The sequence below is a fragment of the Puntigrus tetrazona genome, unplaced genomic scaffold (genome assembly GCF_018831695.1).
Source record: "Puntigrus tetrazona isolate hp1 unplaced genomic scaffold, ASM1883169v1 S000000283, whole genome shotgun sequence".
Classification (NCBI taxonomy): Eukaryota; Metazoa; Chordata; class Actinopteri; order Cypriniformes; family Cyprinidae; genus Puntigrus; species Puntigrus tetrazona.
In genome coordinates this window covers 296,465-322,924 of record NW_025047944.1, presented here as the reverse complement: position 1 = coordinate 322,924, position 26,460 = coordinate 296,465, and the positions used below count along the sequence as shown (strand labels likewise).

At 38.5% G+C, this 26,460-nt stretch overlaps 1 protein-coding gene across 1 annotated transcript in view; it reads left to right on the top strand.

Moving 5' to 3' along the window:
* Window positions 1-26,460, top strand: part of LOC122333471 (integumentary mucin C.1-like) — an 80,525-nt gene that overhangs the window by 16,208 nt on the left and 37,857 nt on the right. The window contains exon 6 of the mRNA XM_043231104.1: window positions 1,132-1,182. Coding sequence (XP_043087039.1) covers window positions 1,132-1,182 — 51 coding nt within the window. The remainder of the gene's footprint in view (window positions 1-1,131; window positions 1,183-26,460) is intronic.

Sequence of the window (26,460 nt, the reverse complement as noted above, 5' to 3'; positions counted from 1 at the left end):
ACCACTGATACCACAACAACAGAAAGCACCACAACAGAGACCGCCACAACAGAAAGCACAACCACTGGCTCCACAACTCCAGAAAGTACTACCACACAGACCACAACAACAGAAAGCACAACTACTGGCACCACAACTCCAGAAAGTACTACCACAGAGACCACAACAACAGAAAGCACCACAACAGAGATCACCACAACAGAAAGCACAACCACTGGCTCCACAACTCCAGAAAGTACTACCACAGAGACCACAACTGCAGAAAGTACAACCACTGGCACCACAACTGCAGAAAGTACTACCACAGAGTATACAACAACAGAAAGCAGCACAGTAGGGACTACCACAACAGAAAGCACAACCACTGGTAGCACAACTCCAGAAAGTACTACCACAGAGACCACAACAACAGAAAGTATAACCACTGGCACCACAACTCCAGAAAGTAGTACCACTGTTACCACAACAACAGAAAGCACCACAACAGAGCCTGCCACAACAGAAAGCACAACCACTGGCTCCACAACTCCAGAAAGTACTACTACTGAGACCACAACTGCAGAAAGTACAACCACTGGCACCACAACTCCAGAAAGTAGTACCACTTATACCACAACAACAGAAAGCACCACAACAGGGATCACCACAACAGAAAGCACAACCACTGGCTCCACAACTCCAGAAATTATTACCACAGAGACCACAACTGCAGAAAGTACAACCACTGGCACCACAACTGCAGAAAGTACTACCACAGAGACAACAATAACAGAAAGCACAACCACTGGCATCACAACTCCAGAAAGTACTACCACTGACACCACATCAACAGAAAGCACCACAACAAAGACCGCCACAACAGAAAGCACAACCACTGGCTCCACAACTCCAGAAAGTACTACCACTGACACCACAACTGCAGAAAGCACAACCACTGGCACCACAACTGCAGAAAGTACTACCACGGAGTCTACAACAACAGAAAGCACAACCACTGGTACTACAACTCCAGAAAGTACTACCACACAGACCACAACAACAGAAAGCACAACTACTGGCACCACAACTCCAGAAAGTACTACCACAGAGACCACAACTCCAGAAAGTACTACCACTGACACCACAACTGCAGAAAGTACAACCACTGGCACCACAACTGCAGAAAGTACTACCACGGAATCCACAACAACAGAAAGCACAACCACTGGTACTACAACTCCAGAAAGTACTACCACACAGACCACAACAACAGAAAGCACAACTACTGGCACCACAACTCCAGAAAGTACTACCACAGAGACCACAACAACAGAAAGCACAACCACTGGCACCACAACTCCAGAAAGTACTACCACAGAGACCACAACAACAGAAAGCACAACCACTGGCACCTCAACTCCAGAAAGTACTACCACAGAGACCACAACTGCAGAAAGCACAACCACTGGTAGCACAACTCCAGAAAGTACTACCACACAGACCACAACAACAGAAAGCACAACCACTGGTACTACAACTCCAGAAAGTACTACCACACAGACCACAACAACAGAAAGCACAACCACTGGCACCACAACTCCAGAAAGTACTACCACAGAGACCACAACAACAGAAAGCACAACCACTGGCACCACAACTCCAGAAAGTACTACCACAGAGACCACAACAACAGAAAGCACAACCACTGGCACCTCAACTCCAGAAAGTACTACCACAGAGACCACAACTGCAGAAAGCACAACCACTGGTAGCACAACTCCAGAAAGTACTACCACACAGACCACAACAACAGAAAGCACAACCACTGGTACTACAACTCCAGAAAGTACTACCACACAGACCACAACAACAGAAAGCACAACCAATGGCACCACAACTCCAGAAAATATTACCACTGAGACCACAACAACAGAAAGCACAACATCTGACATTACGACAACTGAAAGTACAACCACTGGCACCACAACTGTAGAAAGTACTACCGCAGAGACGACCACAACAGAAAGTTCAACCACTAGCCCCACAACTCCAGAAAGTACTACCATTGAGACTACAACAACAGAAAGCACCACAACTCTAGAAAGTACTACTACTGAGACCACAACAACAGAAAGCTCCACAACTGAAGGAAAAATAGACAGCAGCACAACCACCACCAACGGTACCACAACAGTAGAAAGCACCACAACTGAGAGAACAACAGAAATGAACACAAGCCAATAATAGTTTTAATATTATCTTTGAAATAATACTACATATAGTGGCTATAGAGAAATGTATAATAAGACTCATATCTAATAAATTGTAATGCAAAAGTAAATGCTCATGTCAGGTCACAGTGGGATACTAAGAAATAACATTAAAGCACGTTACATATAAAAATGCACTCTAAAATGCAGTTATTTTATTTGAAAAATGTGCTAAAAAAAGCATTAAAAATCTGCTTTTATTACTGTTTGTTGATTTAAATAGTTAATTTTACAATTTGTTAAATCATCTTTCTGTAACATGGTGCGAAATTTGTGTTATTTTTTAATAACTGCAATAAAAATTCATCAGTCTTCTGGGTGTAATATTGATCAAATTTCAATAGTCTAATCAGGAATCTAAATATCTACAGCATGAACTATGAAGTAATTCATGAGAGTTAATAAAAAGTATCCTTTGCAAACTGTTTCCTAGTGATATTCCTAACTTGACCATACATCTAAAGTATGTTTTTCTCAATTGGTTGGAAGTTTCTCTAATGCTTTAAAGTGTACAGTTGGTGGGAAAAAACAAAACAAAAAACAGTTGTTTTCTCTGTAATATTAACACTTAATCTTAAAGTAATTTAAAATAGAAAATAATCTATGAAAAAAATACCACAGTAAGCAATGCATTACTTTAAATCATTACTTAGACCCTAAGAGCATTATTTAAAATTTAATGATGAAATGTATCTTTAAAGACAAGAAATTGTTTCTCTGGTAGTATTGTAAATTTGTTGAAGAAATACATTAGGACAAATGTAACCATTTATTAAAATAGGTGACCATGTATCAATAAAATATTAAGTACTATATGCTGCTCATGAAAGATAGAAGTTAGAAATAAAAGACCTAGATGTAATTATAGGCTGTGATTTAAATATTACATTAATCAAGAAACAAACACAATGCCGAATATTTTTGCTTGTCTGATTACTTAAATGCTAAGTATAGTGTCTTATTTCTTAGCTGCAGCTAATAAAATGGTTTTATTAAATTTTTTTTGGTTTTATTACAATTGCACTGGTTGCTACTTTAGCAAAGAATTGTTTTTTATGTTACTATTTTCCGAAATATTTCATCCTACTGATGGTCTTTTGACAAACTATAAAGAAAAACAATAAAACCTAAATGAATATGTGGTGTTCCTTTTGGCCACTAAACTAACGAACCATGTAAATTAGAAAGACGTCACAAATAATAAGAAAAATAAATCTGACCAAGAGAAGCATTTTTAAAACATTCATTTAAATGTTGATATCAGTTTTAATTTGTGTGTAAATCAACGTGACAAATTTTTATTTTACTTTTTTACATTTCTTGTTAAGCACTATAACCTGCATTTTATGTTTTAAAAGTGCTCAATGAAGTTTAGTAAATGTCTTGCTATTATTTAATAACAGAAAGCAGCACAACTCCAGAAAGTACTATCACAGAGTCGACAACGACAGCAAGCACCACAATGGAGACCACCACAACAGAAAGCACAACCACTGGCTCCACAACTCCAGAAAGTACTACCACTGAGACCACAACAACAGAAAGCACAACCACTGACAATACGACAACAGAAAGTACAACCACTGGCACCACAACTGCAGAAAGTACTACCAAAGAGTTCACAACAACAAAAAGCACCACAATAGGGACTACCACAACAGAAAGCACAACCACTGGCTCCACAACTCCAGAAAGTACTACCACAGAGACCACAACAACAGAAAGTACAACCACTGGCACCACAACTCCAGAAAGTAGTACTACTGATACCACAACAAAAGAAAGCACCACAACAGAGACCGCCACAACAGAAAGCACAACCACTGGCTCCACAACTCCAGAAAGTACTACCACAGAGTCTACAACAACAGAAAGCATCACAATAGGGACTACCACAACAGAAAGCACAACCACCGGTAGCACAACTCCAGAAAGTACTACCACACAGACCACAACAACAGAAAGCACAACCACTGGTACTGCAACTCCAGAAAGTACTACCACAGAGACCACAACTGCAGAAAGTACAACCACTGGCACCACAACTGCAGAAATTACTACCACAGAGTCTACAACAACAGAAAGCACCACAATAGGGACTACCACAACAGAAAGCACAACCACTGGTAGCACAACTCCAGAAAGTACTACCACACAGACCACAACAACAGAAAGCACAACCACTGGTACTGCAACTCCAGAAAGTGCTACCACAGAGACCACAACAACAGAAAGTACAACCACTGGCACCACAACTCCAGAAAGTAGTACCACTGATACCACAACAGAGACCGCCACAACAGAAAGCACAACCACTGGCTCCACAACTCCAGAAAGTACTACCACTGAGACCACAACTGCAGAAAGTACTACCACAGAGTCCACAACAACAGAAAGCACCACAATAGGGACTACCACAACAGAAAGCGCAACCACTAGTAGCGCAACTCCAGGAAGTACAACCACTGACACTACAAAAACAACAGAAAGTACAACCACTGGCACCACAACTCCAGAAAATACTGCCACACAGACCACAACAACAGAAAGCACAACCACTGGCACCACAACTGCAGAAAGTACTACCATTGGCACCACAACTGCAGAAAGCATAACCACTGGTAGCACAACTCCAGAAAGTACTACCACACAGACCACAACAACAGAAAGCACAACCACTGGTACTACACCTCCAGAAAGTACTACCACAGACACCACAACAACACAAAGTACAACCACTGGCACCACAACTGCAGAAAGAACTACCAAAGAGTCTACAACAACAGAAAGCACCACAATAGGGACTACCACAACAGAAAGCATAACCACTGGTAGCACAACTCCAGAAAGTACTACCACAGAGACCAACAACAAAAATCACAACCACTGGCATCACAACTCCAGAAAGTACTACCACTGAGACCACAACTGCAGAAAGTACAACCACTGGCACCACAACTGCAGAAGTACTACCACAGACCACAACTCCAGAAAGTAGTACCTCAGATTCCAACAACAGAAAGCACCACAACAGAGATCACCACAACAGAAAGTATAACCACTGGCACCACAACTCCAGAAAGTACTACCACAGAGACCACAACAACAGACACAACCACTGGCACCACAACTCTAGAAAGTAGTACCACAATACCACAACAACAGAAAGCACCACAACAGAGACCGCCACAACAGAAAGCACAACCACTGGCACCACAACTGCAGAAAGTACTACCACTGAGACCACAACTGCAGAAAGTACAACCACTGGCACCATAACTGCAGAAAGTACTACCACAGAGTCTACAACAACAGAAAGCACCACAATAAGGACTACCACAACAGAAAGCACAACCACTGGCACCACAACTGCAGAAAGTACTACCACTGAGACCACAACTGCAGAAAGTACAACCACTGGCACCATAACTGCAGAAAGTACTACCACAGAGTCGACAACAACAGAAAGCACCACAATAGGGACTACCACAACAGAAAGCACAACCACTGGCACCACAACTGCAGAAAGTACTACCACTGAGACCACAACTGCAGAAAGTACAACCACTGGCACCATAACTGCAGAAAGTACTACCACAGAGTCTACAACAACAGAAAGCACCACAATAGGGACTACCACAACAGAAAGCACAACCACTGGTAGCACAACTCCAGAAAGTACTACCACACAGACCACAACAACAGAAGCAGCACAACCACTGGTACTACAACTCCAGAAAGTACTACCACAGAGACCACAACAACAGAAAGTACAACCACTGGCACCACAACTCCAGAAAGTAGTACAACTGCTACCACAACAACAGAAATCACCACAATAGGGACTTCCACAACAGAAAGCACAACCACTGGTAGCACAACTCCAGAAAGTACTACCACACAGACCACAACAACAGAAAGCACCACAACAGAGACCGCCACAACAGAAAGCACAACCACTGGCTCCACAACTCCAGAAAGTACTACCACTGACACCACAACTACAGAAAGCACAACCACTGGTAGCACAACTCCAGAAAGTACTACCACACAGACCACAACAACAGAAAGCACAACCACTGGTACTACAACTCCAGAAAGTACTACCACACAGACCACAACAACAGAAAGCACAACAACTGGCACCACAACTGCAGAAAGTACTCCCACAGAGTCCACAACAACAGAAAGCACAACAATAGGCACTACCACAAGAAAGCACAACCACTGGTAGCACAACTCCAGAAAGTACTACCACAGAGACAACAACAACAGAAAGCACAACCACTGGCATCACAACTCCAGAAAGTACTACCACTGAGACCACAACTGCAGAAAGTACAACCACTGGCACCACAACTGCAGAAAATACTACCACGGGTCCACAACTCCAGAAAGTAGTACCTCAGAGTCCACAACAACAGAAAGCACCACAACAGAGATCACCACAACAGAAAGTATAACCACTGGTAGCACAACTCCAGAAAGTACTACCACAGAGACAACAACAACAGAAATCACAACCACTGGCATCACAACTCCAGAAAGTACTACCACTGAGACCACAACTGCAGAAAGTACAACCACTGGCACCACAACTGCAGAAAGTACTACCACGGAGTCCACAACTCCAGAAAGTAGTACCTCAGATTCCACAACAACAGAAAGCACCACAACAGAGATCACCACAACAGAAAGTATAACCACTGGCACCACAACTCCAGAAAGTACTACCACAGAGACCACAACAACAGAAGGCACAACCACTGGCACCACAACTCTAGAAAGTAGTACCACTGATACCACAACAACAGAAAGCACCACAATAAGGACTACCACAACAGAAAGCACAACCACTGGCACCACAACTGCAGAAAGTACTACCACTGAGACCACAACTGCAGAAAGTACAACCACTGGCACCATAACTGCAGAAAGTACTACCACAGAGTCTACAACAACAGAAAGCACCACAATAAGGACTACCACAACAGAAAGCACAACCACTGGCACCACAACTGCAGAAAGTACTACCACTGAGACCACAACTGCAGAAAGTACAACCACTGGCACCATAACTGCAGAAAGTACTACCACAGAGTCTACAACAACAGAAAGCACCACAATAGGGACTACCACAACAGAAAGCACAACCACTGGCACCACAACTGCAGAAAGTACTACCACTGAGACCACAACTGCAGAAAGTACAACCACTGGCACCATAACTGCAGAAAGTACTACCACAGAGTCTACAACAACAGAAAGCACCACAATAGGGACTACCACAACAGAAAGCACAACCACTGGTAGCACAACTCCAGAAAGTACTACCACACAGACCACAACAACAGAAAGCACAACCACTGGTACTACAACTCCAGAAAGTACTACCACAGAGACCACAACAACAGAAAGTACAACCACTGGCACCACAACTCCAGAAAGTAGTACAACTGCTACCACAACAACAGAAATCACCACAATAGGGACTTCCACAACAGAAAGCACAACCACTGGTAGCACAACTCCAGAAAGTACTACCACACAGACCACAACAACAGAAAGCACCACAACAGAGACCGCCACAACAGAAAGCACAACCACTGGCTCCACAACTCCAGAAAGTACTACCACTGACACCACAACTACAGAAAGCACAACCACTGGTAGCACAACTCCAGAAAGTACTACCACACAGACCACAACAACAGAAAGCACAACCACTGGTACTACAACTCCAGAAAGTACTACCACACAGACCACAACAACAGAAAGCACAACAACTGGCACCACAACTGCAGAAAGTACTCCCACAGAGTCCACAACAACAGAAAGCACAACAATAGGCACTACCACAACAGAAAGCACAACCACTGGTAGCACAACTCCAGAAAGTACTACCACAGAGACAACAACAACAGAAAGCACAACCACTGGCATCACAACTCCAGAAAGTACTACCACTGAGACCACAACTGCAGAAAGTACAACCACTGGCACCACAACTGCAGAAAATACTACCACGGAGTCCACAACTCCAGAAAGTAGTACCTCAGAGTCCACAACAACAGAAAGCACCACAACAGAGATCACCACAACAGAAAGTATAACCACTGGCACCACAACTCCAGAAAGTACTACCACAGAGACCACAACAACAGAAGGCACAACCACTGGCACCACAACTCCAGAAAGTAGTACCACTGATACCACAACAACAGAAAGCACCACAACAGAGACCGCCACAACAGAAAGCACAACCACTGGCTCCACAACTCCAGAAAGTACTACCACAGAGACCACAACTGCAGAAAGTACAACCACTGGCACCACAACTGCAGAAAGTTCTACCACAGAGTCTACAACAACAGAAAGCACCACAGTAGGGACTACCACAACAGAGAGCACAACCACTGGTAGCACAACTCCAGAAAGTACTACCACAGAGATCACAACAACAGAAAGCACAACCACTGGCACCACAAATCCAGAAAGTAGTACCACTGATACCACAACAACAGAAAGCACCACAACAGAGACCGCCACAACAGAAAGCACAACCACTGGCTCCACAACTCCAGAAAGTACTACCACTGAGACCACAACTGCAGAAAGTACAACCACTGGCACCACAACTGCAGAAAGTACTACCACAGAGTCCACAACAACAGAAAGTAACACAATAGGGACTTCCACAACAGAAAGCACAACCACTGGAAGCACAACTCCAGAAAGTACTACCACACAGACCACAACAACAGAAAGCACAACCACTGGTACTACAACTCCAGAAAGTACTACCACAGAGACCACAACAACAGAAAGTACAACCACTGGCACCACAACTCCAGAAAGTAGTACCACTGATACCACAACAACAGAAAGCACCACTACAGAGACCGCCACAACAGAAAGCACAACCACTGGCTCCACAACTCCAGAAAGTACTACCACTGACACCACAACTGCAGAAAGTACAACCACTGGCACCACATCTGCAGAAAGTACTACCACGGAGTCCACAACAACAGAAATCACCACAATAGGGACTTCCACAACAGAAAGCACAACCACTGGTAGCACAACTCCAGAAAGTACTACCACACAGACCACAACAACAGAAAGCACCACAACAGAGACCGCCACAACAGAAAGCACAACCACTGGCTCCACAACTCCAGAAAGTACTACCACTGACACCACAACTCCAGAAAGTACTACCACACAGACCACAACAACAGAAAGCACAACCACTGGTACTACAACTCCAGAAAGTACTACCACAGAGACCACAACAACAGAAAGTACAACCACTGGCACCACAACTCCAGAAAGTAGTACCACTGGTAGCACAACTCCAGAAAGTACTACCACACAGACCACAACAACAGAAAGCACAACCACTGGTACTACAACTCTAGAAAGTACTACCACACAGACCACAACAACAGAAAGCACAACAACTGGCACTACAACTGCAGAAAGTACTACCACAGAGTCCACAACAACAGAAAGCACAACAATAGGGACTACCACAACAGAAAGCACAACCACTGGTAGCACAACTCCAGAAAGTACTACCACAGAGACAACAACAACAGAAAGCACAACCACTGGCATCACAACTCCAGAAAGTACTACCACTGAGACCACAACTCCAGAAAGTACTACCACTGAGACCACAACTGCAGAAAGTACAACCACTGGCACCACAACTGCAGAAAGTACTACCACAGAGACCACAACTGCAGAAAGTACAACCACTGGCACCACAACTGCCGAAAGTACTACCACAGAGTCTACAACAACAGAAAGTACCACAGTAGGGACTTCCACAACAGAAAGCACAACCACTGGTAGCACAACTCCAGAAAGTACTACCACACGGACCACAACAACAGAAAGCACAACCACTGGTAGCACAACTCCAGAAAGTACTACCACACAGACCACAACAACAGAAAGCACAACCACTGGTACTACAACTCCAGAAAGTACTACCACACAGACCACAACAACAGAAAGCACAACCACTGGCACCACAACTGCAGAAAGTACTACCACAGAGTCCACAACAACAGAAAGCACCACAATAGGGACTACCACAACAGAAAGCACAACCACTGGTAGCACAACTCCAGAAAGTACTACCACAGAGACAACAACAACAGAAAGCACAACCACTGGCATCACAACTCCAGAAAGTAGTACCACTGACACTACAAAAACAACAGAAAGCACCACAACAGAGACCACCACAACAGAAAGTACAACCACTGGCACCACAACTCCAGAAAGTACTACCACAGAGACCACAACAACGGAAAGTACAACCACTGGCACCACAACTGTAGAAAGTACTACCGCAGAGACGACCACAACAGAAAGTTCAACCATTAGCCCCACAACTCCAGAAAGTACTACCATTGAGACTACAACAACAGAAAGCACCACAACTCTAGAAAGTACTACTACTGAGACCACAACAACAGAAAGCTCCACAACTGAAGGAAAAATAGACAGCAGCACAACCACCACCAACGGTACCACAACAGTAGAAAGCACCACAACTGAGAGAACAACAGAAATGAACACAAGCCAATAATAGTTTTAATATTATCTTTGAAATAATACTACATATAGTGGGTATAGAGAAATGTATAAGACTCACATCTAATAAAGTGTAGTGCAAAAGTAAATGCTCATGTCAGGTCACAGTGAGATACTAAGAAATAACATTAAAGCACGTTACATATAAAAATGCACTCTAAAATGCAGTTATTTTATTTGAAAAATGTGCTAAAAAAAGCATTAAAAATCTGCTTTTATTACTGTTTGTTGATTTAAATAGTTAATTTTACAATTTGTTAAATCATCTTTCTGTAACATGGTGCGAAATTTGTGTTATTTTTTAATAACTGCAATAAAAATTCATCAGTCTTCTGGGTGTAATATTGATCAAATTTCAATAGTCCAATCAGGAATTTAAATATCTACAGCATGAACTATGAAGTAATTCATGAGAGTTAATAAAAAGTATCCTTTGCAAACTGGTTCCTAGTGATATTCCTAACTTACCATCTAAAGTATGTTTTTCTCAATTGGTTGGAAGTTTCTCTAATGCTTTAAAGTGTACAGTTGGTGGGAAAAAACAAAACAAAAAACAATTGTTTTTCTGTAATATTAACACTTAATTTTAAAGTAGTTTAAAATAGAAAATAATCTATGAAAAAAATACCACAGTAAGCAATGCATTATTTTAAATCATTACTTAGACCCTAAGAGCATTATTTAAAATTGAATGATGAAATGTATCTTTAAAGACAAGAAATAGTTTCTCTGGTAGTATTGTAAATTGGTTGAAGAAGTACATTAAGACAAATGTAACCATTTATTAAAATAGGTGACCATGTATCAATAAAATATTAAGTACTATATGCTGCTCATGAAAGATAGAAGTTAGAAATAAAAGACCTAGATGTAATTATAGGCTGTGATTTAAATATTACATTAATCAAGAAACAAACACAATACTGAATATTTTTGCTTGTCTGATTACTTAAATGCTAAGTATAGTGTCTTATTTCTTAGCTGCAGCTAATGAAATGGTTTTATTATTTTTTTTTTGGTTTTATTACAATTGCACTGGTTGCTACTTTAGCAAAGAATTGTTTTTTATGTTACTATTTTCCGAAATATTTCATCCTACTGATGGTCTTTTGACAAACTATAAAGAAAAACAATAAAACCTAAATGAATATGTGGTGTTCCTTTTGGCCACTAAACTAACGAACCATGTAAATTAGAAAGACGTCACAAATAATAAAAAAAATAAATCTGACCAAGAGAAGCATTTTTAAAACATTCATTTAAATGTTGATATCAGTTTTAATTTGTGTGTAAATCAACGTGACAAATATTTATTTTACTTTTTTACATTTCTTGTTAAGCACTATAACCTGCATTTTATGTTTTAAAAGTGCTCAATGAAGTTTAGTAAATGTCTTGCTATTATTTAATAACAGAAAGCAGCACAACTCCAGAAAATACTATCACAGAGTCGACAACAACAGCAAGCACCACAATGGAGACCACCACAACAGAAAGCACAACCACTGGCTCCACAACTCCAGAAAGTACTACCACTGAGAACACAACAACAGAAAGCACAACTACTGACATTACAACAACAGAAAGTACAACCACTGGCACCACAACTGCAGAAAGTACTACCAAAGAGTTCACAACAACAGAAAGCACCACAATAGGGACTACCACAACAGAAAGCACAACCACTGCTACCACAACTCAGGAAAGTACTACCACAGAGACCACAACAAAAGAAAGTACAACCACTGGCACCACAACTCCAGAAAGTAGTACTACTGATACCACAACAAAAGAAAGCACCACAACAGAGACCGCCACAACAGAAAGCACAACCACTGGCTCCACAACTCCAGAAAGTACTACCACTGAGACCACAACTGCAGAAAGTACAACCACTGGCACCACAACTGCAGAAAGTACTACCACAGAGTCTACAACAACAGAAAGCACCACAATAGGGACAACCACAACAGAAAGCACAACCACTGGTAGAACAACTCCAGAAAGTACTACCACACAGACCACAACAACAGAAAGCACAACCACTGGCACCACAACTGCAGAAAGTACTACCATTGGCACCACAACTGCAGAAAGTACTACCAAAGAGTCTACAACAACAGAAAACACCACAATAGGGACTACCACAACAGAAAGCACAACCACTGTTAGCACAAATCCAGAAAGTACTACCACACAGACCACAACAACAGAAAGCACAACCACTGGTACTACACCTCCAGAAAGTAGTACCACAGACACCACATCAACAGAAAGTACAACCACTGGCACCACAACTCCAGAAAGTAGTACCACTGACACCACAACAACAGAAAGCACCACAACAGAAACCGCCACAACAGAAAGCACAACCACTGGCACCACAACTGCAGAAAGTACTACCACTGAGACCACAACTGCAGAAAGTACAACCACTGGCACCACAACTGCAGAAAGTACTACCACAGAGTCTACAACAACAGAAAGCACCACAGTAGGGACTACCACAACAGAAAGCACAACCACTGGCAACACAACTCCAGAAAGTACTACCACACAGACCACAACAATAGAAAGCACAACCACTGGCACCACAACTGCAGAAAGTACTACCATTGGCACCACAACTGCAGAAAGTACTACCACAGAGTCCACAACAACAGAAAGCACCACAATAGGGACTACCACAACAGAAAGCACAACCACTGGTACCACAACTCAGGAAACTACTACCACAGAGACCGGAAGAACAGAAAGCACAACCACTGGCATCACAATTCCAGAAAGTAGTACCACTGAGACTACAACAACAGAAAGTACTACAAAAGAGACCACAACAACAGCAAGTACAACCACTGGCACCACAACTCCAGAAAGTGGTACCACTGATACCACAACAACAGAAAACACCACAACAGAGACAACCACAACAGAAAGCACAACCACTGGCTCCACAACTCCAGAAAGTACTACCACTGAGACCACAACAACAGAAAGCACAACTACTGACATTACGACAACAGAAAGTACAACCACTGGCACCACAATTGCAGAAAGTACTACCACCGAGTCCACAACAACAGAAAGCACCACAATAGGGACTACCGCAACAGAAAGCACAACAACTGGTACCACAACTCAGGAAAGTACTACCACAGAGACCACAACAACAGAAAGCACAACCACTGGTACCACAACTCCAGAAAGTACTACCACAGAGACCACAACAACAGAAAGTATAACCACTGGCACCACAACTCCAGAAAGTAGTACCTCTGATACCACAACAACAGAAAGCACCACAACAGAGACCACCACAACAGAAAGCACAACCATTGGCTCCACAACTCCAGAAAGTACTACCACTGAGACCACAACAACAGAAAGCACAACCACTGGCACCACAACTGCAGAAAGTACTACCACAGAGTCCACAACAACAGAAAGCACCACAATAGGGACTACCACAACAGAAAGCACAACCACTGTTACCACAACTCAGGAAAGTACTACCACAGAGACCACAACAACTGAAAGTACATCCACTGGCACCACAACTCCAGAAATTAGTACCTCTGATACCACAACAACAGAAAGCACCACAACAGAGACCACCACAACAGAAAGCACAACCATTGGCTCCATAACTCCAGAAAGTACTACTACAGAGTCCACAACAACAGAAAGCACCACAATAGGGACTACCACAACAGAAAGCACAACTGCTGGTACCACAACTCAGGAAACTACTACGACAGAGACCGCAACAACAGAAAGCACAACCACTGGCATCACAACTCCAGAAAGTAGTACCACTGAGACTACAACAACAGAAAGCCCCACAACAGAGACCACCACAACAGAAAGTACAACCACTGGCACCACAACTGTAGAAAGTACTACCACAGAGACCACAACAACAGAAAGCACAACCAATGGCACCACAACTCCAGAAAGTATTACCACTCAGACCACAACAACAGAAAGCACAACATCTGACATTACGACAACAGAAAGTACAACCACTGGCACCACAACTGTAGAAAGTACTACCGCAGAGATGACCACAACAGAAAGTACAACCACTAGCCCCACAACTCCAGAAAGTACTACCATTGAGACTAAAACAACAGAACGCACCACAACTGAAGGAAAAATAGACAGCAGCACAACCACCACCAACGGTACCACAACAGTAGAAAGCACCACAACTGAGAGAACAACAGAAATGAACACAAGCCAATAATAGTTTTAATATTATCTTTGAAATAATACTACACATAGTGGCTATAGAGAAATGTATAATAAGACTCATATCTAATAAAGTGTAATGCAAAAGTAAATGCTCATGTCAGGTCACAGTGAGATACTAAGAAATAACATTAAAGCATGTTACATATAAAAATGCACTCTAAAATGCAGTTATTTTATTTGAAAAATGTGCTAAAAAAAAGCATTAAAAATCTGCTTTTATTACTGTTTGTTGATTTAAATCATTTTAATCATCTTTCTGTAACATGGTGCGAAATTTGTGTTATTTTTTAATAACTGCCATAAAAATTCATCAGTCTTCTGGGTGTAATATTGATCAAATTTCAATAGTCCAATCAGGAATCTAAATATCTACAGCATGAACTATGAAGTAATTCATGAGAGTTAATAAAAAGTATCCTTTGCAAACTGTTTCCTAGTGATATTCCTAACTTGACCATACATCTAAAGTATGTTTTTCTCAATTGGTTGGAAGTTTCTCTAATGCTTTAAAGTGTACAGTTGGTGGGAAAAAACAAACCAAAAAACAATTGTTTTCTCTGTAATATTAACACTTAATTTTTAAATAGCTAAAGTAATTTAAAATAAAAAAAAATAATCTATGAAAAAAATACCACAGTAAGCAATGCATTACTTTAAATCATTACTTAGACCCTAAGTGCATTATTTAAAATTTAATGATGAAATGTATCTTTAAAGACAAGAAATTGTTTCTCTGGTAGTATTGTAAATTGGTTGAAGAAATACATTAAGACAAATGTAACCATTTATTAAAATAGGTGACCATGTATCAATAAAATATTAAGTACTATATGCTGCTCATGAAAGATAGAAGTTAGAAATAAAAGACCTAGATGTAATTATAGGCTGTGATTTAAATATTACATTAATCAAGAAACAAACACAATACTGATTATTTTTGCTTGTCTGATTACTTAAATGCTAAGTATAGTGTCTTATTTCTTAGCTGCAGCTAATGAAATGGTTTTATTACAGTTTTTATGGTTTTATTACAATTGCACTGGTTGCTACTTTAGCAAAGAATTGTTTTTTATGTTACTATTTTCCAAAACATTTCATCCTACTGATGGTCTTTAGGCAAACTTTAAAGAATAATAATAAAACCTAAATGAATTTGTGGTGTTCCTAACGAACGAACCATGTAAATTAGAAAGACGTCACAAATAATTATAAAAAAAAAACAAAACAGTTCAAAAGAACCGTTTTTAAAACAATGATTTAAATGTTGAGATATGCTTTAATTTGCGTGTAAATCAATGTGGCGAGTATTTTTTTTGTTTTTTTACATTTCTTGTTAAGAACTATGACCTGCATTTTATGTATTAAAAGTGCTCAATGAAGATTAGTAAATATCTTGCTATTACTTAATAACAGAAAGCATCACAACTCCAGAAAGTACTACCACAGAAACCACAACAACAGAAAACACATCCACTAAAGGAACCACCACCACCGGCTGAAAGCACCACAACTGAGAAAACAACAGAAATGAACATAAGCCATTAGTAGTTTTAATGTCTTATTAATTAATTCTATACATATTGTCTCCAGAGAATCTTAAAAATAAGATTCATATCAAATAAATAGCAGTGGAAAAAAAATGCTTATGTCAGGTCACCTAGACATACTAATGAATAACATTTAAGCACTTCATATATATATATATATATATATATATATATATATATATATATATATATATATATATATATATATATATATACACACACACACACACACACACACACATATATATATGTATATATATTTAACATTTATAATATATATATAAATCATTGCACTCTAAAAAGGCAATTTGTTTTTGAAAAAATGTTAAACAATAATAAATAATAAATAAATAATGAAAACAGTAACAATCTTAAAATACTTTGACTATTTGTTCATTTAAATAGGTAATTTTACAATTAGTTAAATCATTTTTCTGTAACAATGTGTGAAGATTTTGTTATTTATTTCTATTGAACAATCAGGAATATAAATATCCATAGCACGAAGGTTGAAGTGTTTATTGAGAGTTAATAAAAAGAATCTTTTGCAAACTGTTTCCCAGTGATATTCCTAACTTGACCATACATCTAAAGTATGTTTTTTTTTCAAATGGTTGGAAGTTTCTCTAATGCTTTAAAATGTACAGTTGGCTGGAAAAAAGAAACAAACCAAAAAAAAATTGTTTTCTCTGTAATATTCATAGACCAAATTTACTGAAATTGGTTTCTCTGGTATTTCTCATGAACCGCACCTCTGTAGCTCTCTCAGGCGGCCATCGGAGGGAACCCTCTCCTGAGTACTAACCGTTCAGAACTGCATTTCCCATCATGCCCCATACCTGAGACTGATTACCTGCCCAGGTGTAACCCATTAGATCCCTTTATAAACAGTGCTCAGACCACATCTCATTGTGAAGTCTTATCCTTTTTCCGGCTGGTCATCTTGAGCGTTAACATTTCTATTTCAGCTTCCTGTGCTGATCTTGGACTGTTTAACGTTTTACTGATTGTTTGCCGCCTGCCATTTGACCCTTTGCCTGTGTACCACGAGCTTGATTGCTTACTGCCTCACTCGACCCTCACTTGACGCTGTTGTCGATTCTGCCATTGACTCTGACGCTCTATTGTCAATCACTGCTTGTCTGACAAATCTCATTAAAGAGCTAGCAAATGGATCAGACTGTGTCTGACTCTCCATTACAGTGTTATTCTAAATTAGTTCAAGGCATATATTAGGGAAAATGTAATCATTTATTTAAATAGGTGACCATGTATCAATGAAATATTAATTAAAATATGCTGTCACAATATCACAATGTTCAAGTGACAAACACATTATTGATTATGTTTTCTTGTGTTGATTACTTAAATTCTATGTATACTGTCTACTGTGCCATGAGAAAATAAATGGTCACCATGAGATACTAATAAATATAATTTGGGCACTTTATAAAAAAGCATGAAGATGGAGGTGATCATTGAGAGCTACTAAAAAGATGCTTTTGCAAACTGTTTCTCAGTGATATTCTTAACTTGACTATACACCTCAACTATGTTTTTTCAATGGTGGGCTATCAGGGCCAGCAAGGCCTTCTCTGCTGGCTTAAACACTATCAGAGTCACTGAGTAGTTTCAATATATTGTTCCATGAATGTGTATTAAATGATCTACTTTTCTCTTTATCTAATAGCTTTTCTCCCTAGATGAGCTGCATCCAGTAGTGTATGTTTATATTACAGCTTTTATCCAATCATATTTCAGCAATCATGTTGCCAGGGTCAAAGAAATTTGCCTAAGGTGTTCAGTATTAACAGCGCAGGCATCTGTAGCTTAAAATAAATGGCAATGAAAACATTAGCATTAACCAATCAGATTTCGTGTTTCGTGTGATAATCAGAGAGTGTACCAGGTAAAGCTAGCAAACAGCACTGTAAATCATTTTTGTTTTCAGAGTATTATTAATGTTTCTCTGGTTTCTTACCATATATATTAATACAGTGCGTTATTGTAGATTTGTGCATTTTACGATACGTTACATTTAAACCACATACACTTTTTTCTTTAATGCCTCGTATAAATTATTTTAAGGTGCTTGCTTGCTTTACCAGGTAAAGCTGCTCTAACTTAGTATCATGTGTATTATATGAGACTCGTGAAGAGTTCTTTAAAGTGTTAGGTCAACTTTAAAACCCATGTAATTTGTATTATCTGTAAGGTATACATGCTTTTGAATTAATAAATGTCTGTAAGAACATCAGCTGTACTGTTTTATATATGTATGTATGTATGTATGTATATGTGTAGTTTTTATAGCCATGGTATGATTATGATAGCATTAAAAAGATACTCTAATGCTTTAAAATGTACAGTTGTGAAGCCAACACTTATGGTGGGAAAAAACAACAAACTAAAAATAAGGTAATGTAAGATGTAAGTGCATCATTTGATACTTGATTATATATATTTTTTCTGAATAGACTAGAAATTGGTCTCTCTGCTGTTATTCTAAATAGTTTCAAGACATATAAAACTGACTATGCATAAATGAAGTAATAAGTACAATATTCTGCTCCTGAAAGATTTATTATGGACCGTGATTTAAATCTCACATTAATCAAGTGACAAACACATTATTGATTATTTTCGCTCGTCTTGAGTAATTAAATGCTATGCATACTGTCTTATTTTCAAAGATCCAATTAATACAAAATTCAGCAGACAAAGTACCAATGAAGTTAAGGAGAAAATACTATTTTTATGCTTTTATTGCAATTACATTGGTTGCTAGTTTAACAAGACCCGTGGAACATATTTTCTGCATCATTCTGTGCCAAAAAAACTATATTAGATCAGAAAAGGAAGCGTTTTACTGGTGTTGTGGGGTAAAAAAGTTTATAATGTTCTCTTTTGTCGGGTTTAAAATGTGCCGTTCTTTTAACTTTTAGCAACAGTCCACATATTTAAACTGTTAAGCGCTGCAATACATATCAACGTAATAAAAATGCGCCAGGGTTGACGTTAACCTGTGTTTTAACGACACTCAGTGGACCTTTCTCTTTGAAGCGACGCACGTAAAAACTGTTGTATAAAAAGTGCACAAAGGTACATATTTTTTATTGGTTGGAAGGGTGGAAATAAAATGTTTGAAAAATAATAGAATAGAATAGCACCTGAGATGTAGATTAATCATAACACAAGACATTTTCCTATCTTTTTACTCAACAGCTTTAATCAGAAAGAGAGGGGCTTGAAAATGAGATCAAATAATGCAGAGGAGAAAAACAGTGAAAAAGTGATTGATTACCTGTAAGTCTACCTGACTCAGAAATTGTAGATTTTTTTTTTTTTTTTTTTTTTTTAATGATAGGCTGCCTCTTTTCGGGTGTAAGATTCCGATGCCCCCTCCAGACTGTCTGAGAGCCGTCACACGTCCTGCGAGGCTGAACGGTCCAGAACAGGTACTCTGTCTCTGTCACAGAACAGTGGGACGTCCACACCTGATGGACTGATCCCATCTCACCTCGCTCAGGTTTCTGCATCAAACATCAGAGAATCACACTGCTGCTCGTGATGCTCTTGAACGCTTACATACACAGCTTACAACTAGTAGAGTTGCTGGATTGTGAAGTTGGGAGCAGCAGCAGTTTTTGTGTGAATTAGCTCAGGCGGGACAGTAACACATCCAATTCTGGATACATTATTGATAAATGACAGTAGAATTGTTAACGCTTTACGATAAGGTCTCATTTGGTAACATTAGTTAGCGCATTAGTGTACATTTTGCAAACTGATGTTATTTAAAAATGTTCATTTTTACAGTGCTTTTGGGTAAAACAAGTTAAACTTAATGTTGTAAACGTACCGTTCATTGCTAGTTCATCTTGTGTGATATAAACAAATGAAACCTTTTTGTAATGTGTTCAAATATCGAAACAGTCTGTGCACATTTTTCATAATTGTAACACATTTTGCGAATGTAAAACGTTAAAACTGTTAAAATGTCTATTAGAAAAATCACATTTGAAATATAAAAAAAACAGTTTCCATAAACTTCCACAGACTTTTCCTTTCAACTCTAAAACACAATGTAATGCAACTAAAACAAGACTAAAAATGAACACCCTGCATTGGTTTGCTCCATATTTCTGTTTAAACATTCATAACGTTCATGTTTTTTTGAGTGCGTATGCACTGCATATAGATGCTGCATTCTGCATAAATAGCCCGGATGGTTAGAGGAGGCTTTCATCAATACATTCTCTGTGTGTAACGGCCACATGAAGATCCACATCTACAGCAGGCTGCACGGGTTCAGTTCTACACTAGAGTGTGCTGTGACCTTTTTATATATATTTGCAAACAAACCTCATTCAAGTGTTTGGGATGTTTGCTATCATTAAATTACATTTGTTTGATTAGCTTTGTATTACAGTATGAGAATGAGAATGCATTTCAGTTTGTTCAGAGTTTCTAAATTATTAACAAGAAAAAAAGAAGTTAAGTTAACAAGGTGCTGCACACTTTTGCACAATGCACATATTTATGTTTTTTAACCAACTCTTTTAATTGCGGGGTTTATCAGTTTTACGTTTTTTTTGTTTGTTTGGTTTTTTTTTTAGAAAGGTAAAAAACAATTGGTATCATTATTATTGACATAGACAATATTGCAGAAGGAATTTCCATGGATAATATACACACATAGTCTCACAGAATATTGAGAAGTCACAATGTCTCTCATTTAAATAATTCCCATCCACAGACTTATACAAAAAAAGGGCCGAGCTGCTCTAGCTGCTCAATTTTGGGGTTTGTTTTTATGTCACCCAGTGATTTCCTATCAGTTTTTAAATATTCAATTTACTGAAATTACAAACTTCAGTCGTTTTTTATTAAATTTCCTTACAAGCAGGTGCAATAATAATAATAATAATAATAATAATAATAATTATAATAATGTAAAGTGCACAAGCTCAATCATCGATATCCTACTCAAAGATTCAATGGCTTTGTTTTGATCCAACAGCAAATCATCTCATTACAGCGCCACCTAGTGTTGTATAGATGTTTGATTTTGTGCCTGTTATAATGCGCTGATGATTTATGGAGTCTGACACCTAAGCATTTTATTTTTAATTAAAAAAATAAATAAATAAAAATTCAAGAAAGAAGAAGGACGCAGAAAAAAAATCAGAGCTAAAGAAAATAGAAACTGGCAGACTCTGTCTCTTTCACACGCACAAAAATCAAAACAGAAATCACTGACAGCATCCATACGAACTTTGACTCATTTATAAATCTGAAGGAATTATCACAAAATGAAAACCAAAAGTTGTTGTTCTAACAGCAACACAAGTTACAGAGAAAGGATATGAAGTATTTTTTTCTCATGATCATAAAGGTGTCAGTAACCTGTTTGGTCAATATAAACTCTCATGCATTCTTAATTCAAGTTTACATAAAAACGTTTGTTAGGAAAATCAAACAACTGTGTCGAATTAGCCGATATTTCATCCAGCTCATTCTGAGAATTAATAAGATGAAGCCAAACAGAATACACTATTTACAGTTACACTGTATATTCTGAAAAATGTATTTATGTTTGTGCAGTTTTTTTAGTTTAACACTAGAGGGTGCTGTGACTTTTTGTATCTTTCAACCAACTTGTGTTAAAAATCCTGAAGTTTGAAGGATATTTGCTGGATTTGGCATTACATTAACAGAGCCAGCCTTTGAGATCGACAACCTTTTCAGCCCATTAGTTGAGATCCATTACAGTAGAAGAATGAATTTCAGATTTATGTAAAATATACTTAAACGAAAAAAAAACTTCATTTAGGACATTTTATTGATTTTTACGGGTTGCTACTAAACCACAGTGAAATCACCTTTTATTTGTTTCCCTTATTTGTTTAAAGTCTGACTGTGTCATTATATGAAAAAAACATCCGTACAAATGAAAGTGTGACGGGGGTTTAAATCCGAAAATGAAAAGAAGCATTTGTGACGACTTGCCCCAGTCACATCTATCAGGTTTGTCAGCAATGTACAGAAACAAAGCTGCTGTTATTATGGTACAACAGACTGAACAATGTTGGAATTTCCATGGCTAATATACACACACGTTCTCCCATAGAGAGTCACAGGCGGCTGGAGACAGCAGCATGCTTCAGTGCATTTAGATTTATAAACCCTGAGTGTGTGTGACACTGATGAATGCAACTGTGTAGAAGGGAAAAACGCTTAATGCATTGCTCTACTTTACAAAGTCTCTGCATGTGCCTCTTCTTCTCAAAATTATACATGAATGCACTAAATAATGGGTGTTTTCTTCCAGTGGTGAGAAGCGTTTCACATATAACATGTATTATATATATAGTATCTCTCTGAATGTTCTAGGTTTGTTCTGTGTGGAAGAGAAAGGCAGGGAATGAGAACAAATAAACAGTGTTGCTGTCATTCAGGCACCTGCTTTCACTTGAAAATGTTGTCTTTGCATCCGCTTTAATATCCTATATCCTTGTTTCTGGAGGAAAACATGATTATTTTGTGCGGAAAGCAAATTGCTGCGTCTCTCTTTGACATTTTGCCATCACCTCACAAGACCAATGGGGCAAAACTGAAAAGTGGGCCAAATCAGCCACTGTACATGTTCAGGTACAATGCACCAATTACGTGTGTGTGTGTGTGTGTGTGTGTGTGTGTGTGTGTGTGTGTGTGTGTGTGTGTGTGTGTGTGTGTGTGTGTGTGTGTGTGTGTGTGAGCGAGAGAGAGATGCAGTTTTCACAAGCTAAAGCTAAATATAATCTCAGCACAGATCTGGGAGCTCGATCAAACACTGCTTTAATATATTAAATCATAATATATTACATTCTGTTTAAATGTCTGTAACTTTATTTTGAATGCTGCATGTGGCGGTACAGTTCTGTTTCAAATCTGTAAATAAATCACTGAAATGTACTTGACCAAAATAACAATAATTGCAATTATCATTATTGCCTGGACTGTAAAAAAAAAAAAGTCTTTTTTTTGTTGTTTTACAAAAAATCCTGTTTCGTGTGCAGCTGCTCTTTCTTTTTTTTTCTTTTTTTTCTTTTTTACTGTTAAAACATTTTCATTTGAATCCAGAATTCAAAGCATACAGGAAATTATTTCACAACTAATAAAACTGAGCTCCGTATATCACTCATTACACCAGACCAAGTCAGATTTTTTTTTTTTTTTAGCAATAAAGACATTTAATGCATGCAATTTTTTCTTTTTCTTTTTTTTTTTTGAAAGAGTCAGCTGGCTGGTAAAATGCCCTCCACTTAATCTGACACCTTCTAATTAACTTTTACCGCAGGTTTTTACAGACCTCGTTCCTGTAGGAAAGCTGCTGGTTTACTATTAAATGAAGATTGTCCATCAACAGATAAAATCCCAGAAGTGAGCGATTAATTTCAAGTTGTCACTCAGTAGGACGTTGATGGTAATGAACCACCAATCAAAAGTCTGAACAATAACGTTTACAGTCATTTCGAAGGATTTCATAGGTATTAAACACCTCTTGTAACAAGTCGTTTAATACAAGAAACGTGCTACATGTTTGTTTTGCTTCTTTGGTTCATAGATTTTTATGATAATAAACACAGTTTAATAAGATTCGAGGAAGCTGATGCCAGAATCCATTAAAATTCCTGACACACGAGCTCCGTAAGTGCGCAGTTTCTTTAAATACGGTGTATATTGACACATAATGTCTGGCTAACGGTGATTGTGTTGTTTAGTTTCTCTGTTAACCATTAGAGCAACTATAAAAGCTAATTACAGCAGAATTCCTCAAAGACTCTGCGCTAAAAAATTTGATGCCACCGTTCGTTTTTTACACCTCTGATGCACCGCAAAGCACAAATTAGAACTGTTTTGTGTTATAAATATCGTACCAGAAGTGACCGCATGAATTATCTCGCATATTATCCCTCTGAAGATACACAGAGCCAGTCAAAAGTTTGGACACCCCTGAATGAATGCGCTCCTCATAATCCTACAGACCTTTTGGCCTAGAGGCTTATGCTTAAACCCTTGAAATTAGGATGGCAGACAAATATAATTTAAGAGCAGACGCCGAAGCAGTCGTCTGTCCAGGTAGAATAAACTCCTTCGAAAATGTTTAAAAAGCATCCCAGAATGCACCTAATGAAGAGAGGGATGTCAAGGACGGCGACTTTGAAGGAGCTTAAATATAACAAAGCTTTGATTTAAATAGGCTTTACTGTTATTCGGAAATACGGAAAATAACTGTAATATAAAAATGAGCGATCTGTCCAAACTTTAGATTCTTATAGTGCTGATATTATTTGTGTTTTGTGTATTAGGTATTAAACTTCAAGCCATCATACAGATTCTCATTTAAAATCTTTTGTGTATGGATTTTAAACTAATAAATATTAATATTTTAATAACAAGATCAGAACATACCATACATAGCAAGCTTGCTCTGGTACGATAAAAGAGTCACCATAAAACAGTTTGCTCCAGCAAAAGTGTTTTTTATCTCACTTTAGCTTTTGTTAGGTTTATTGTCGATGGTACATTATCAAAAACAACAGAGCGTTAACCTTTTAGCACCACAGGATATTTCATTTCCAAACTGCCATGATACTGTACGTACAATAGTAAAAAACGTACTGTAAAAAAATGTTGCCAGATTTCATCAGTTTCTGATGAGGGTTACTATCGTTCAAGCCAAAAACATTAACAGACAAACAAATAAAATACAATTAACATTTAAACAAAATAAACATGGACTGAAATTCCAATAATTAATTTAAGCTATTAATATTAAGCTTAATCTAAAGTACTAAAACTGAAATAAAAGTTATTATAAACAGACATATAAAATAAATGGCAAAGACACTCACCAAAATAAATAAAACTTAAACTGAAATTAAAAATGAAACTGCACATAAAAATGATGGATAATGACATAAATCGAATGCACTTTTAGCACATTTTACTTGAAAAGTATTGTGAAACATGCAGATTTTATAGCCTTGTTTATTATTTAATCGTTTAATTTTAACAGAAGCAATGCCTGATACTTATTTTTAAAATATGTTTTTATATCTCAAATGCTTTCAAGGAACACTCTACTTTTTTTGGAAATAGACTCATTCGTAGTTAATAAGTTGAGTTTTTATTGTTTGGGAATCAGGTCTGGTGATAGCACTTTCAGCACGGCTTAGCATAGATCATTGACATAGTTGTTAAAAACAAACACATGCACTATGCTGTGTGTGCGCACCTGGTATTTATCACGTTACGGGGACCAAGGACAGGTATACCGGTCAATTTTGATGTTTTGGGGACGTTTTTTAGCCCCCCATGAGCTTATAAAACATACAGAATACATTTTTTTTGAAAATCTATAAATGTGAATGTTTTCCAGTAAAGGGTTAGGTTCAGGTGTAGAGCAATAACACATACAGTATAAAAACATTACACCTATGGAGAGACCCCATAAAACATGGAAACACAACGTGTGTGTGTGTGTGTGTGTGTGTGTGTGTAGCAGAACGGTCGTGCTGTGGTGGGTTTGGAGCATCTGTGCAGGCATCAGTGTGTGCCGCAGAATGAGGCTAATTAAAGGTTCCATGTGGCCGATCAGTGTTTTAATGTCCCTCCCCACCAAACATCCGTCTCAGGTAATGGGGTGTGGCTTCACACACACACACACACACACACACACACACACACACACACACACACACACACACCCTCCCGAAGGTTTTAACACTTCCTTCAGGACCGTATGCCTG